At 35.6% G+C, this 17,070-nt stretch overlaps 1 protein-coding gene and 1 pseudogene across 1 annotated transcript; one reads left to right on the forward strand and one right to left on the reverse strand.

Annotated features, from left to right (window-relative positions):
* Positions 1 to 6,888: 6,888 nt before the first annotated feature.
* Positions 6,889 to 15,330, reverse strand: LOC137757642 (RNA-binding motif protein, X chromosome-like). The gene is made up of 8 exons (XM_068534243.1): positions 15,222 to 15,330; positions 14,399 to 14,505; positions 13,458 to 13,686; positions 10,176 to 10,319; positions 8,911 to 9,025; positions 7,833 to 7,967; positions 7,672 to 7,760; positions 6,889 to 7,151 (listed from the first exon to the last, which is right to left on the reverse strand). The coding sequence occupies exons 1-8, from the start codon at positions 15,328 to 15,330 to the stop codon at positions 6,889 to 6,891; spliced, it is 1,191 nt and encodes a 396-aa protein (XP_068390344.1).
* LOC137757658 (protein SET-like) lies at positions 10,902 to 11,498 on the forward strand (annotated as a pseudogene).
* Positions 15,331 to 17,070: the final 1,740 nt, after the last annotated feature.

Consider the following 17,070-nt stretch of genomic DNA (forward strand, 5'->3'; position numbering starts at 1 on the left):
TACATTAATGATGTATTTCTGCAAAATGAGAAACTGAGAAATGATAAACTGTGAAGGAACAATCCTTGGTTATATTAGTATGTACGATCTCTATTTAAAAAGATGGTGACACAGGGAATGTATTCACTGAAAGGGAAATTTAAGCTGAGATGACGAAATACAGGAAACAACTAGGAGTAGGATGGGCATAGGGTGCAGGTGGTTTCCACTCAGACATACATTACCTGTAAATGCCTCATGATAGAGCAGAGCATAATTTAAATGCTTTGATAGGAAAGGTATATACAATAATATATAATCTAATGAAAGGAGATAGTTGTAAAGTAGAATATATATGATATGTTTCTCCTTAGTATGACTGTACCCTTGGTTTGGGTGTATAATCATTAACAAATATCCTTGGCTATATATACTTCTCTATCTCCACTGCAAGTAATAAAAACCAAAAATTGTCTGAAAAGTACTATCTGGCTCTTCTGGGGCAGACACTGTGGAAACGTAATAATTAAATAACCACTTAAGCCATTACTCAGAATTCATTATTACCAGTCTTGAGTACTCAGCATATATTGAAGATATTGGGGAAATAAATTTATCAACTCTTCCTCTGTGGTTAGTATCCCAGCAGCCATACACATTTTAGAGATATTAGTAGTTCCTAGGATTTTTTAAAGCCTACAAGTCATTAGGAGAAGAAACTGAAAGAGGTCTTCTTATCTAGAATCACAGGGGCAGGCAGAAGACCTGCCATACAGTAAGATGTTCCTGTCAAATGTGAGATAAGCAATGAAGTACTGGTTCTACAAATCTAATACTGAAATACAGTTACCTAAAAATCATAATACAGAAACTGTTAGCTTCCTTTTGCTGTTGTACGACAAACTTAGTGGCTTAAAACAACATAAACTATCTTATACTTATGGAGGCCAGTCTGAAAGAGGTCTTGGGGAGCTACAGTTATGGTTTCAGCAGTTGCTTCCGGAGGCTCCGGAGAGAATGTCTGTCTTCCTTGCCTTCAGCTTCTAGAAGATGTCTGCATTCCTCAGCTCATGGCTGCATCACTCCACCCTTTGTTTTGCTTTTCCTATCACCTTCTTTGATTCCCTCTTCCTTTTGTAACAACCCTGAGATGACTTTAGGTCCCCTTGGATAACCCAGGATAAATTCCCATCTCAAGGTCTTTAACCTAATCAAATTGGCAAAGATTCTTTTACCATGTTAGGTATCATATCCATTCTCATGTTCTAGGGATTAGAATATAAACATCTCTAGGTGCTATTACTCTGCCTGCCACAGGACGGATAGAGATGAAACTTCTGAATCAGTTAGTATAAAGGCAAAAAGGAAAATCCAAAACATGCGTTTGTAAGTAGGAATTTTTCCTCACAGATTCTTTCCTATGAAAGATCCCTAAACACTATTTTGTCCGGGAGATAAAGGCTATCCAGGGTACAATAGGGAAATACGATTTCTCAAAAGTTGTGTTAGAAAGATCTGTGGTTTTAATGCTTTGCATTGGTAGTTTCTTAATCTTATATTAACCATTATTATTGAGCACTTGAGAAAACTATGGAAAGTGTTCCTGTAAACACCAGCTAATCACTTGATGGTGATTAGTTAGTATTTATTGGGACACTTTCCATAGTCTAGATAGATAACAGCTGTATGCATTATACAAAAGCTGATCTTTAAATCCGGCAAAGTTATAATTGTTCCCTAATTTAGGGGGTTTATGGTTTCTACCTAATATGTAGGCCAACCAGCAGCTTCCAAGCAAGTCTACTGGAAGGGACAAGTTCAGTATACAGGGGGAAATCAAACAATTTTTATTATTTCAATAATTACTGTTTAATATTTTAATCCTGTAGTTGACAGGAAAGAAACACTAGAGAGGAAAAACAATTGACGTTAAATCTCAGACGGTGTCTGAGAAAATGTGACAGAGGTTTGGATATCACTCATTCATGAACAAAATTAAATCTGGCTGTTAAGCAGTAGAGCCAGAAGTCTGTTTCATGCCATGAATGTGTTTTTCAGTGACTGCCATGCAATTAAAGGACTGCGAGGTTAAGATTACTGCAATTGCTACAGCAGGCAAGTAGCTAGATATGAGCAGAGTAATGGAAGAGGGGCCAGGTGGCAGGAAAGCAAGCATCTTGTGAACAGCATGGGTCCATGGGCAGACAAACAGGAACCTCCCGAATGACAGGAAACTGCACATTTTGGGTGGTAAGTGTCCTGAAGGCAGACAGAGAAAGATGAGGAAAGGCAGGAATCTCCTGCTTCCAAATGTAACCTGTTGCTCTCCCTATAATAAAATAAGCCTTGCAGACAAGAAGCACGCACCATGCACTGAGGCCATGACACTTCTGATGAAGCTAAATAAGGACAAAAATCCCTTCTGGAGCTGGAAAGAAACAGGGAATACGACCCCCAAACTCCTGCTTCCCCAATGAGTATGCCACCCCTTCATTTGTATGCCCCTCATAACTGACTTGCCAGTGGAACCCAGGGCAGCAGCTCTTCACCTGTCTGCCTGCTCTCCCTCTGAGAGCGTATTCTTGCTTAAATAAATCCTCACTTTACTTCCTTAACCTCGCTGTCTCATGGCCAAACTCTTTGCATGAGCAAAAACCTTAAATTCACTGGGAACACAATGAGTGTTTACACATGAGGAAGAAAGGAACAAATACATTTCTCTTAAAAACTAGTGGAGAAATACATATTTTCTGTTAATAGGAAAGACTGGGTTACATAAGCAGCCATGAAATTGAGAAATGTTTTAAAAGTAAATCCAAAGATAGCTTTTTACAATTTTGCAGCAAATACAACTCAAAGTTTAATTCCTCAGGATGGAGGAAGAAAAAAATGGATACAGATCAAATGACAAAACTTCTCTTTAAAGGGTGGACTATGTAGAAAATTCCAGAGAAATCTAAAAACTATTTTTCATAAAATATCACTTGAATAAATGAACTTTAAAACCAAAAGGACACCTATTCATCAATTATAATTCACCCAAGATTATAATTGTAAAAAGTATCATTCAAAATCTAAACATTAGAAATTACCTTAGGAATGCAGCTAAGAAATGATGTAGTAAGGGCCTTTCCAGACAATCTGTCAGGTATTAAAGGTCTGAATATAAGGAAAGATGGGTGGGAAAGCTCAAGACATTAAAGTCCCCTAATTCATCTATAAATCTAAAGTAATGTCAGTCAAAACTCCAGAAATAACTAAGATAAAAATGAACAGTAAACAAATTACTTGCATTAATGTGAAATTCTTAAATTATTTCTAACAATCATGTAATGTGGTATTTGGCACTGTAAGAATGAATAGAATAGGCTAGAAAAAGACATGTGCATATTTACAAATTAACTTTCATGGTATAAATCAGTGGAAAAATTGGTCTCAAAGAAATGAAAGTGTCTATCTTATAACACAGTAAGAAAAAAGAAAATTACAGATCTAGGTGTAAAAAGCCAAACTTTAAAGTAACACTTTTAGAAAAATTATACAACTTTTTAATTTCAAGATAAACGTTAATTCTTAAAATTCTTAAACGAATTCTTAAAATTCTTAAGTCCACAGGGACATCCCTGGTGGCCCAGTGGCTAAGGCTCTGCGATGCCAATGGAGCGGGCCCGGATTCAATCCCTAGTCAGGGAACTAGATCCTGCATGCTGCAACTACTGAGTTCGACTGCCCCACAACTAGAATATCCCGCATGCCACAACTAGAGATCTCACACACTGCAGTGAAGATCCCGTGTGCCGCAACTAAAAGATCCTGCGTGCCACAACGAAAGATCCTGCATGCTGAAACTAAAGATCTCCCACGCTGCAACGAAGAGCCCGCATGCCACAACTAAGACCCAGAACAGCTAAAAAAAAATTTTTTTTAAAGTAAACTATTGTCTAAAAATGTTGACAAGACATAAAACGGGAGTTAAACTGCAAGTGAGAAAGGTTTTCTCTAACACCTATAAAAACACAAAACTGCCAAAGAAAAACAAGATAAGCAGTGCACAAAATAAGCAGTGTACGAGATAATCCCTTTAAGCAAATAAATTTTCACCAACATCGTTCAATCTCTGGCTAAATCATAGGTGATTTCAAATTCACTGTATATGAAACACAGACTAAACATAAATTATGTCCTACTAGGTATCCAGAGTGTTGAGTGTCAGCTCCATTAGAAGATACACATCATGAGGTAAGATCTCATTCACTGCCTTTATGTTTAGCATATGGAACAAAGCCTAGAATACTGACTGCTGAATCAAGGAACAGAAGAAAATTTCCTTGTGTAGGTGTTTCAATGTAGTTTCTGAAGGCAACTTGATATGCTTTAACATTACAAACCAGTTTCAATGACTCGAGTCAACAGAAAAACATTTAATTCTTACAAATTTTTTCAACAGGAAATTTTACATTTTTGGGTTAAATGCCATTTTTCAAAACAAGCCAACTAAGGTAAACCACACACAGGACTAATTTTAAAATTATTTATCTCCCTGTATTACTCTCATATGTAAAACATACAGAAAACTTTAAAAGTTAATATCCTTCACAGCACTCAAATTTAAATAAACTTATAGTTGGCATTTACTTTTTATTCTCTGTACTGCAAATTTGTTATGTTCCTACAAAAACTTCTAACAGGACAGGCCTTAGCACTGTTTACGATTTTCAGCATTTACTTTAACATGTTCAAATACAGAATTCTTGTTCCAAGGTTGAGGAGAAATTTTATCTTCTAGGTTACTCCTTTCATCTTCTTACAAATATTATCACTATAATAAACAGAATATCTTGTCAAGAATCTTTTTGTTGGAGTTCAAAATTCCTAGGGGCAAGGTATCATAGATGCTATTTCCTGTGCACCTGTTGTTACAGTACAAATAATGCTAGGAAGTTTATATTCTTCTCATTCAACCCTCACAATCCTACAGGATAGGTGAATGAAAACATGTCTCTGTAAGTTAACTTACAGTAAGGAATTCACCAAAATACCAAAGTTGGCCCCCGCTCCTCTGAAATATACTTTCATCCTATTTCTGGTTTCTCAATCAACTAATCTTTCCTATTCTTATTTGGAAACCCCAAAAGCACGACTTGCTTTACTGTTCTGGAACCAAACCCACGCTATCCCTGTACTTTTAAGATCGCCCAACTGTTAAACATTTAAGAGTTTTATGGGTTTTTCATGAACATGTACTCAGGAAAAGTAATCGGTTCAGTTTTGGGTTCAAAACTTGGTTTGCTTTACCCTTCCTTTTAAGAATTTGATTCATCAATCTTATATGTTAGATACTAAAAGCAAACCTTTGATGTCCACTAGGATTTTATGAAATACGGTACTTTAAGGCCAGCCAAGAAAAATTAAACATAAAATTCTGTGTTCATTTGGACATCCTCGCTCCCTTCCTAATGTCTGCATTACACAGTAGCCAGAGTTCCTCAAAGACAGAGTGCCTTCCTGATCATAAAGGTCAATTATTTTTACTTTCCTCTGACACTTACGGTGTAACTTCTTAAAAAGAATACTGTTCTTTCCCAGCTCTGTACTGGGATCATGTTGACTTGCTGCTCACTTTGTACCTGCTTACCCAGACTACGTATCCCTGGTGATCTTCATGTAAAATATCTATATGTCACTTTGATGTGAATACTGTCCTTTCTCTTCAAAATGTATGTAACTATGCCTTTGACTTCTAACAGGTGGAACAGTCCTCAGAACTTTCTGAGTCTGTCTCCTGAGTTATAATCCTCAGTTTGGCTCAAATAATACTCTCCTTCCCCTTAACTTCATTTTTGCTGTTCCTTTAAAAGGAAATTGCAGATTTCTGTACTAGTTTTGCAGACTCCAATTTGGCCTAAAGTTTTTACACTCAACTTTCTTCCCAAACTTAAAGCATTACTAATTAAATGTCACCTGAAGTCACTGACAAAAAACCCTTAACCCTCCAGATCACGCTATACTTATGAGTATATTACTAAACCCTTTGTGTTACATCAAGTACGCCAAAATAAAGTTAAAATCAGTATTACTTAAAACGTTTCCCAATGTTTTAAAATCCAGGGGTACTAACTTTCACTAAGATATATAATCAGAAAACTTAACTGGTTCCATTTACATTTAAGTGGAAAATTGGTTTTATTACCATTATTCCCACGTTGCTCATCAGCCACTTGAATATGGATCAGAAAATAGATACTTAACCTCAACATTTCTTAAACTCTTTACAGTCACATGTCTAAATTTTCCTTTCATTTATACTATTGCTTTAAAAGGATAAAGACACACAGAATTTCAGTAGTAATGCAAACATTGTTTTTCAGCCTTTTTGGAGACTTCTCAAACCTTTTATATATACATTTAAGCTTTCAAAAAGGAACATATAATTTGTTTAGCCTAACTGGAAAACAGTCACAGCTTGCGATGGAGAAATAACACATTGCTTAATTTTGAATACATTCATGTTCAAAGACACACAGGAAAAGTTTAGGAAACAGCACAAGTCACCCTCCAAACAAAAGTTTTACGCTTGTTTAACTCAGCAGTATAATCAACAAGAAACATTTCATGAAATTTTTTTACTCTGAAAATTCTGAACCTTAAATTTTAAATACAACTTCTATTTTTCAATTAATATGAACTATGAAAGTACTTTGAATAATTCCATGTTTTCATTTTGTCTGAAAATTCATATAGGAAAAATTAATATATGCCTCTTCCCCCAAACCAACATTTTTCTTTTAGTAGTATTCAAGCATCAATTAAAGAAAACAACTTAAACTTTTCTTTTGTAAAGAACATTTGGTACATAACTGTTATTTTTAACATCACCTTTGGCCCTCTCTTTCATATTGGCTTCCCGCATTACCTCCTCTGGAAGTGCCCCCCCCAACCTGAGCTACTGTATGACTCACGAGGAGCAAGGTACCCCTTATTCACAGAGGGTGAAAACCCTCGTTGTTCTTTTCTTCCTGGCTCACGACGACTTGAATAAGTATTACTTTGGCTGCTTGAGTAACCTTCCAGACCTCCTCTATATCCATCTCTTGTACTGCTATAATCATAGCAACTGCTTCCACCATAAGTCACAGGGGCCCTTCGTGCTGCTGGTGCACCGTAGGAGACACCTGTGAAGTTAATTATTGATAAAATTTAAACATTACAAATTTTTCTGGTATCATATAACATGACTTAAAGTGCTAAATATTTGAAAAGATAAGCTTTGTCTGTCTCTGCTATGAAAATATAAACTATGTCCCAACAGTGAAGGACTTTCACATTTATTTAAAAGAGCGAGCAATATTTTTCAGCCTAAGTAGTTTATTTTAAAGTAAATTTTCTGAAAATGGACTGAAATTCTGACCTTCATAATGTTCCTATGCTTCATACTTTTAATAGCACTCTGATTATTTTTAAATGTTAAAATAGTTTTTCTGCAATGAGAAAAAAAGATGAGACTGCCAATTTACCCTTCATAGCATTTTATTTTAAGTGAGCTATCAAGAAAGTAATTCAAAGATCTTCAACTTATCAAAAAGGCCATGCTAAACACAGTTTTACCTTTGAGGAATTAGAAGTAAAATTAGAGTAAACAATGATCTGGTTAAGTCTAATTCTATGATTTACAAGTTGTAACTGGACTCTTACCGTAACTCTCATATGAATCCCTGTGAGAGCTTCCACTTGGATATTCAGAATAATCTCTATCACGACTTCCACCATAGCCATCACGATCACTAAATGTAAAAGAATGTCATAATTAAGAATTTCAAGAAGCTATTTGATAAAAACACAAAATTTTATATTACCTATGTCCTCTAGAGAGATGATCATTCCAAGAACTTGAATGTCCATAATAACGGTATCCATAGACTCTGCTGGAGTCTAGTGCTGGAGCATAATCCCTTTTGTCTCGGGAGCTTGGATGATCTCTGCTTGAATAACTTAAATAAAGCAGATAAAATTTTAAATGCAACTTATAATATCCAGAATATATAAAGAATTCAGACAACAAAAAGACAAAAAATTTTAAACGGGCAAAGGACTTGAATATACTTTTGTCCAAAGAAGATATACAATGACCAACGAGGACATGAAAAGCTGCTCAACGTATTTATTAGGGAAATGCAATTCAAAACCAAAATGAAATATCTACTTTGCACCTATCAGACTGGCTATAATTTAAAAAAAAACAAACAGAATATATCAGTGTTGGTGCAGATGCAGAGAAACAAATCATGTATGTGCGTGGCAGAAACGTAAAAGTGGTACAGGTTCTGTGGAAAAGATTAGCAGTTCCTTAAAAAATTAAAGAATTACTATATGTCCCAGGAATTCCACTCCTAAGTATATATACACTCAAAAAGAATTGAAAACAGGTACCCAAGTGCTTGTGCAGGAATATTCATGACAGCACTATGGTGGGAATAACCCACACAGATGGATAAACAAACCATGTTAACCACACATAAAATGGAATATTTAGTCAGCCAAAAAAAAAAGATCTAAAGTACTGATTCATGCTACAGCATGGATGATCCTTGAAAACATTTATGCCAAGGGAAAACTGGATAATAAAGGTCACATATGGTTTGATTCCATTAGTATGATATATTCAGGATTAGATAAATTCATAGATAAGGACACAGATGGGTACCTACCAGGGACAAGGGGGGAGAAAATGGGAGTGACTGCTTATGAATTTTATTTAGGGGTAATGAAATGTTTTGGAACTGAACAGAACAACTGGTGGTTGCATAACACTGTTAAGTGTACTAAATGTTACTGAATTGTTCACTTTTAAATGTTCAATTTTGTGTTGGGTAAATTTCAACAAGAACAACAAAATTAACCATGACTTAATTCATACACCGTGTTTTTTCTTACCTATCTTTAGTAGCATAACCATCATCTCTTGGTGACATATAGCCAACTCTCCGAAAAGGGACTGGCTCTCTACGAGGAGAACCTCCATTATTTTTTCTTCCACGTGATTCTAAGCCTTTAATTTAAAAATGCTTATGTAAGTATCTCAAAATTGACAGTAATGTTTCAAAGAAAAATTCAAAAGACTGATATCCTTCCTCTCTCCAAAATCATTTTAAAAAACTACTCCTTCTAAAATTCCATTTATGCACATTTTTGTTTCCCTTTAAATGTTATCACTGAACATTTTATTTTCTGACATCTCCCGTTCCCTATACATTTTGCATAACCTTTAAATTACCAGCAGTAGGGAAAACGCCTCAAAATTTGAGCAAAAAATTAATTTTTGGTAACTACTGTCACATATTCAATCACCAAGTGGTTGGCTCTCTCCTTTAAGTGCACAGCCTTAATTATTGACCTTTTATGATGATAGCAATAGTGACTTCTACAGTTTATTAGCAATACTTAAAGGGCTCATTTGAAAAACACTGTACCACTTCCAAAATATGAAACTATCTCCCATAAATAATGTTCTCTTCATGTGTTAATTCTTATTCCTAATTCCTAGAGGTCAACCTTTCTCTTCTCTTGTTTGTTCACTAGGCTAACCACCTAATAATGGAAAGGGTAGGCTTCTTAGCTTCTTTTGTATTTTGAAGTCAACACCGTGCTACATTTGGTTTCATTAATGTTCTACACATAAAATGGCAATTTGATAATGACTGTTTCAAGTCTGTACCATATTAGGGATCAGAAAACAGTGCTAAAAAAGTTAAGAGCACAAAGTACAGTTCATATGGCAAGTTTCAGTTACTGTTTATAATAATTAAATAAAAAATCAGGTGGCCAATATACATAGTTAAACTACTCTACAGACCAGAACATTCTCTCACAGGACATAGTTTTCATGAAAATTCTGATATTGAAACTATGTGATAAAGAAGGCTACTAACCAAACAGTGTTAGCAGCAACTTGAATTAAGAGGAATTCTATAGCAAACATGGACTTACAAGCAATGTTTTCCCCACTGCAGTGCTAATCACCTACTACATCTATAATTAGAAACTGAAAAATTATTTCCCAACCACAAATCAATAAATAAATTAGTGATCGGTAAACATGTTCATATACTTCTCACTTTCCATTTTGCTTAAACATTCTGTTTAAAATAGCTCACTTTCATTAATAAGAAACAACTGTCTCTGCATTATGTAGCATTTACCTTGTCTTCCCATCCTACTACTGCTTCGTCTTTGAGCAGATCTTTTAGGAGGAGGACCTCCACTTCTCGAAGATGGTCCTCTTTTAACTGGAGATGGTCCCCTGGAAGAACTCGCCTTGAGACTAGGAGTATGTCCACCACCACCTGTGTTTAAATGAAATCTTTTTAATTAAGTAGAATCAACATTTTTTCATTGGTCAAGTTTCACTTATTGTTATAAATTTTCACTAAACAATTGCTCCAGTCTTCAGCTTTCATATTTGTCTAAACCAAAAAGATTGTTTCCTCATATGACACATAAGTTAGTACAGTTCAAAGACTTACCGTAAAAGTCAGTTTGGAAAATCTAGGAAAAAATTCAAGAACCAATGGTATGAAAGCAGTCTGGGGAGAAGGGAGAGAGTACAGAAAAACCTGGATAAATTAAATGTAAAACTGAATTTTTGATCATATTAGGAGGAAGATGGTAAGTTATTAGTTATATAATTCTGGTGTCAAGGAAGCTTTTCAGAAACACAACATCCTAGGTATAAATCAAAACATTAAAAATAAAAAAGATGAATAAAAAATGCATTACCTAAAAGTTAAGTATATACATACAAACAACCCCCTTTGCAGGAGAATATCTGCTTATAACTTTACAGTTGGCCCAGTATCCCTAGGTCTGCATCCATGGATTCAACCAACCTTGGATCACGTAGTGATGTAATATGTATTTATTGATTTGTTAACCATCCACAAGCGTCTGCACTGCTTGGGGAGGAGGATGAAGAGGTGCTGCATTATTTGACAAGAGTCGAAGTGACAGAATTTGAAGATAGTAAATCAGGTTACAGAATAGATTTTTATTTTGATGAAAACCCTTACTTCGAAAATAAAGTTCTCTCCAAAGAATTTCACCTGAATGAGAGTGGTGATCCATCTTCAAAGTCCACTGAAATCAAACGGAAATCCGGAAAGGATCTGACAAAACGTGCAAGTCAAATGCAGAATAAAGCCAGCAGGAAGAGACAGCATGAGGAACCAGAAAGCTTCTTCACCTGGTTTACCGATCATTCTGATGCAGGTGCAGATGAGTTAGGAGAGGTCATCACAGATGATATTTGGCCAAATCCATTACAGTACTACTTGGTTCCGGACATGGATGATGAGGAAAGGGAAGGAGAAGAAGATGACGATGATGATGAAGAGGAAGAAGGACTGGAAGATATTGATGAAGAAGGGGATGAGGATGAAGGAAGATGAAGGAGAAGATGACTAATGGAACACTGATGGATTCCAACCTTCCTTTTTTAATTTTCTCCAGTCCCTGGGAGCAAGTTGCAGTCTTTTTTTTTTTCTCCTACTCCTCTTGTGCTCAGTTGCCCTGTTTTTGAGGTCTCTTTTCTCCTTTATACCATGGCTCACAACTTATTTTGGGGGGAAATACCTTGAGCAGAATTCAGTGGGAAAAGAATCTCTACCTCTTTCTGTTCCAAATTCATTTTTATCCCTTCCTGTCTCAACAAAAACTTTACGGAATCAACACCACCATGCTCTGTGGGAAAAAGGAAAAACCTTCTGCTCCCTTAGCTCTGCTGGAAGCTGGAGGGTGCTAGGCCCCTGTGTAGTAGTGCATAGAATTCTAGCTTTTTTCCTCCTTTCTCTGTATATTGAGCTCAGAGATTACACTGTGTCTCTATGTGAATATGGACAGCATTTACCAACATCTATCTGTCTACTTTCTCTTGTTTAAAAAAAGAAAAAAAAAAAACTTAAAAAAACGGGGTTATAGAAGGTCAGCAAAGGGTGGGTTTGAGATGTTTGGGTGGGTTAAGTGGGCATTTTGACAACATGGCTTCTCCTTTGGTATGTTGAATTGTGATGTTTAACAGACATCCTTGCAGTTTAAGATGACACTTCTAAAATAAAATTCTCTCCTAATGATGACTTGAGCCCTGCCACTCGATGGGAGAATCAGCAGAACCTGTAGGATCTTATTTGCAATTGACATTCTCTATTGTAATTTTGTTCCTGTTTATTTTTAAATTTTTCTTTCTGTTTCACTGGAAAGGAAAGATGATGCTCAGTTTTAAACGTTAAAAGTGTACAAATTGCTTTGTTACAATAAAACTAAATGTGTAAAAAAAAAAAAAAAGAAATGCACATTAAATATTGAAAATTTGTTTTACCTTTCTAACCAGAAAGATGTTTAGATATATTGCAATTCCCCTGTATTGCCACAGGCAAGAAAAAATGAGTATTCTTACACATGGGAGAATATGAACTGGTAAACTTTTCTCAAGATCAAGTTAGTGGGAAAAGAACAAAACTATGTTATCTTAAAATGGGCACACCCTTTCACTGAACTTGCATAAAACATTTCCTAAAATTCACACATCTAATTATCACAAAAAGAAGCTAAATGTTTTATTTCTGAAGACTGGTTATGGTTAATAGATGAAGCAAAGGTTGTTAGATACATGGAAGTTTTTGAAATGCAAAGTGCTTTTCCTCCTTTTCTTACTAAGTAGAAAAGTTCTCTGAAAAAGTTCAAAAAATACATTTTCAACGACTTTCTCCTCTAACACACACACAAAGAAAACATACATATTTCTGAAGCAGAGGTTTTCACTCTTTTCCTGAATCAAAGACACCTTTTAGAATCTAAAGCTCTATTTATTTCCCTAAGGTATTTTCCCAAATGCAAACAACAGACCCAGGTAGAAAAGCCTCATATCAAAATGACAATGGAGATTGGCTTAGATGTCTGAACACATATACTTAAGACAAATACTGCAAGGTGAAACCTAAAATATGAAGTGTTTATCCCTGAATTGTGGATATCTTGAATGACTTTCATTTTCTGTTGTGAAGTTTTCAAGATTCTCTAGTATTTTTATGTTGCAATAAGGCTACTCTCGGAATAAAATTAATCAATGTATTTTTAATAGATTATGAATGAATCATTGATTTAAACTCATATAAAGTTATTGGCCCTAAAGTGAAAAATTCTAATGTATGATCGACAGTAGTAAACTCTGTAGAAAAATTCTTGAAGAAAAGAAGCAATCAGTAATAATGGTAAAAGAGACTGAATTTAGTTTAAAATTTATGCTATTTCCCTGTAAGGTGATTAACTTTTTGCACATTATCTAGTTAAGTCATTTTATAACTACAATAATTCTTTACCACTTAGAAATACTTCTGACTATCAATGTAACTCATCATCTAATAATTCTTACAGACTACTTTGCTCATAAAGGATGGAATAAAAATTGAGATGTTTCTATACAGTTAAACTATTTTTCGGTCCTATGGCTGCAGCCTTGTATTTTAAAACATTACCCAAGTGTCCTCCACGTGAGGGATGCTCTCTTGCTCTTCCATTTCCTTCTCTTCCATATCTCGGATTTCTCGTATTTCTCAGACGGCCCCTGTTTCTTGCAGGAGGTTGTGGTCTCTGTTTACCACCGCTTTCAAAAGATGGTTTTTTGGCTTGCTCTACTTTAATTGCTTTTCCATCCAAAGACTAAAAAGAGTAAGTATAACATTAGTAACATTACATCAAATTTATTTACTACTGCACTAGTTCAAGATCAGTATTTTTTTGAGTCAAAATCAACTTTTAGGTACTACTATACCTTAAAATATGAAAGTAAAGTAAAAACATGTCAACATGTGCCAAGTGCCTGCAGCATACCAGAAACCAAGCTATAGGAAAAAGGGAATTAATGTATGTGTTCCACACCACGAGAACTGAGAAGCACTGGGGGTAATTTTAACAATTAACAATTCACAGTATGATGAATATAAAAAGATATTACCTGCAATACAAAATGGTAAAAATATTACCTACAATATAAAAAAAATCTTGGAGCAACTATGCAATTAAAAGTACAGTTTTAAGGGACAGATGATTATTTGTAACACTGACACACGGAAGAGTGACTCTTAAGTACAAATAAGCCGAGACTTAAGAATAACAGTATGGGATACTGGGGAGAGCTGTACAGGCTAGAACTTACTTACTTTTACGTTTGAATGCTAAAACAGGTTTAAAATATATTGTTAAAGCTAATGTTAATTTCAATCTCTTTCCAACCAGACAATCCAGTACTTATGTGACAAAAAGCAGAGTGAAGGCTTATATGGCCTTATGTTACTTTAAAAAATTAGAAAATAAAAACAGTCTAGAAATAGTACTAAATGGAGAACACAAAATATTATTAAAAGACTCTTACCTTTCCATTCATATATTTGGCAGCCTCCTTTGCATCTGCAGGATTCTCAAAAGTAATAAAAGCAAAGCCTCTAGACTTGTTTGTTTCCCGAGCCTTCACCAAAATAACTGTAAAACACATACATCTTTTTAATTTAAAATTTCACATAAAATTGAACTTTTCATGTTTTCAAAATTATCAATCCTTTGACAATTTCTCATAAGGCCTCCTTAACTTAATTTGATGTTATGGACACAGTACAGTAACAACCTCCCAAAAGTTACTTAAAAATGAAACAAAAAACAAAAACAAATAAACCAAAAAAAAAAAAAAACTTTCCATTTTATATCATTTCCAGTATTTTAAAAACAGAGTCAATAATTTCAAACATTCTACAATTAGCATATCTCATCCTATTTCATGTCCTATGACCACAGTATATTGAAAAAGCCCTGGGACTTCCCTGGCAGTCTGGTGGATAAGACTCCACGTTCCCAACGCAGGGGACACAGGTCTGATCCCTCATCAGGCAACTAAGATCCACGTGCCGCATGCCACTCGGTGCAGGCTTGATCCCTGGTCAGGTAACTAAGATCCTGCGTGCCACAAAGCGCAGGTGGGGGGAAGGAAAAAACGCTGCTTTTTTCCCTTCTCAGTAGTAGGAGACCTTAACGTGTACACTTTCCCTCATTGCCCAGTGCTTTCCTGATAAAAAATAGCAACTTAAAAAAAAAGTGCTCATGTGTTAAGAATAGAAAAAGCATTTTAACATAGCTGTTCAATGGTGTATGTTTAATACACATTTGCTTTGAATAGATATATATATATTGGTTCTAAAAATTACCTTCTGTAATGCGACCATATTTCCCAAATACCACTTCAAGAGAATTTTCCCTGGTGTCAGCATGGAGACCTCCTATGAACAGTTTCCCAGGCTGATATGCTTCTGCCATTTTTCTGTAAGTAATTAAAAATATATCTTTATACATTTAGCAAAAAATAAATTATAAGCCAAAAGTATCAAACTTTATTACACCTGTTTAAAACTCAAGTGAAGTATCCTATATCAGTGAAAATTTTTGCCGTTTCTTACTTAAAAGAGAGGAAACTTGTAACACAAAGCAAAACAAGCACTGGCGTAACAAACAAATGCTCCATTTTTTAATAGATATCTTACAAAAACCTGTATGTAAAAATTAGATTAGAAGACAACTATAAATTCTTTTGAGCTGCAGGGTTCAAGACTTCATATCCAAAAAACAACAAAAAAATAAGCAATAAAAAATGGTCCCGGATTCTACACATCTAACAGTTAATACGTTTTATGAAATGTGCAGAAAATACCTTAAACATATTTTCAAATTTTTTCCCATCTACTCACATTTTTCTTGATTACACATCAAATACTGTTTAAAATATATTTTTTTCCACCAAGTTTAAAAATGTTAAGTAAAAAGCAAAGGAGGGAGTTACATCCTTTATTGAGGGAAATTTAAACTGTGTTTACTTATACTGATATACTTTAAGAAACACTGGTCCAAAGCGAGTAACGTAACTTACATGCGAAGTTAAAATCTGGCGGTTTTGGTCAAGTGAATCAACAGCTTGACATCTGATAACTAAAATTACAAGTTTTAAATCATTTAAGTTAAAATAGTTAGGTATCTTGCCTGTATTGTTCAGTACCTCTGCTTTCACAAAGAAAACCCGTAAGAAAAAAAAAAGTGCACGTGGAACAAAAAGGCACCCTGGCGTCCGCTCTACTACCGGCAAGTGAGAGAAAAAAACCAAGTTAAACAGCAGAGGGTACGCTGCTAATCAAAGGTAACTTTCTCAGTCCCCCCCAGGTTTAACCAAGTTAAACAGCAAAGAGGGTACGCTGCTAATCAAAGTTAAACTATCTACTCAGTATTCCCTCCCACAGCATTTCAAACCTATCTCCGTCCCTCCCCCCGCCCTCTCAATTCACGGACAAAATCCAGGAACTTCACGGGCTTTCCATTGCTGCCTGGGGAACTGATTCTCCAGAAGAACAAAAATTAAATTAAACGTACTGTTCAAGAACAACTGATAGACTTCTCGAGACAGTGTATACTCATACATATTTATACAAACACAACTTACTCGCCTATTAACTCTTACAGTAAAAGCCTGAGAGAAAAATCAAAACCTGAATTACCATGGTTTCTCTGGCAACAGGAGAAAATATAGGTATCAACTCTTTCTCCGGAGGTATAAATTATTCTCTCCTCCCTAAAATGCCGAATTCCTTACCTTATTTTGTCTTCTTCTTCAGAAGTCTTCCGTCCACGTCTCTTCAGGCAACGGCTAGCTAAACTAACGGTCGAGCGCCAAGTGCTCTACTTATAGAAAGAGGCTAAGGAACCCGGATGTAGCGGTTGGTGGGGGAAGGGATGAGCCGCAGGGGAGGGGGTGAGCCGCCGAGGAGGTAGGGAAGATGGAAGATGTAGCGGTGGGGGAGGGGTGAACAGAGACACTCGCGAGAGAAACTCGCGGGACAAACTCGCGGGAGAAACTCGCGGGAGAAACTCGCGACAGAAACTCGCGAGAGAAACTCGCGAGAGAAACTCGCGAGAGAAACTCTAAAGAAAACTGGAACAGCAGAATGTGTCCTCTACTTTTTTACTGCATACTTTTCCCAGCTGCTTTAATTTAATCAATACAAAGGAGAA

This window comes from Eschrichtius robustus (assembly GCF_028021215.1).
Source record: "Eschrichtius robustus isolate mEscRob2 chromosome Y unlocalized genomic scaffold, mEscRob2.pri SUPER_Y_unloc_1, whole genome shotgun sequence".
Classification (NCBI taxonomy): domain Eukaryota; kingdom Metazoa; phylum Chordata; class Mammalia; order Artiodactyla; family Eschrichtiidae; genus Eschrichtius; species Eschrichtius robustus.

What these genes read in the sequence shown, in the direction of transcription:
- LOC137757642 (XM_068534243.1), bottom strand. Translation starts at nt 15,330, where the DNA reads ATGGCAGAAGCATATCAGCCTGGGAAACTGTTCATAGGAGGTCTCCAT. An exon ending in ATATGGTCGCATTACAGAAG is followed by an intron (nt 14,506 to 15,221) that starts GTAATTTTTAGA and finishes TGTGTTTTACAG; the next exon opens with TTATTTTGGTGAAGGCTCGG. An exon ending in GGTTATGCTACTAAAGATAG is followed by an intron (nt 7,968 to 8,910) that starts GTAAGAAAAAAC and finishes GCTTTATTTAAG; the next exon opens with TTATTCAAGCAGAGATCATC.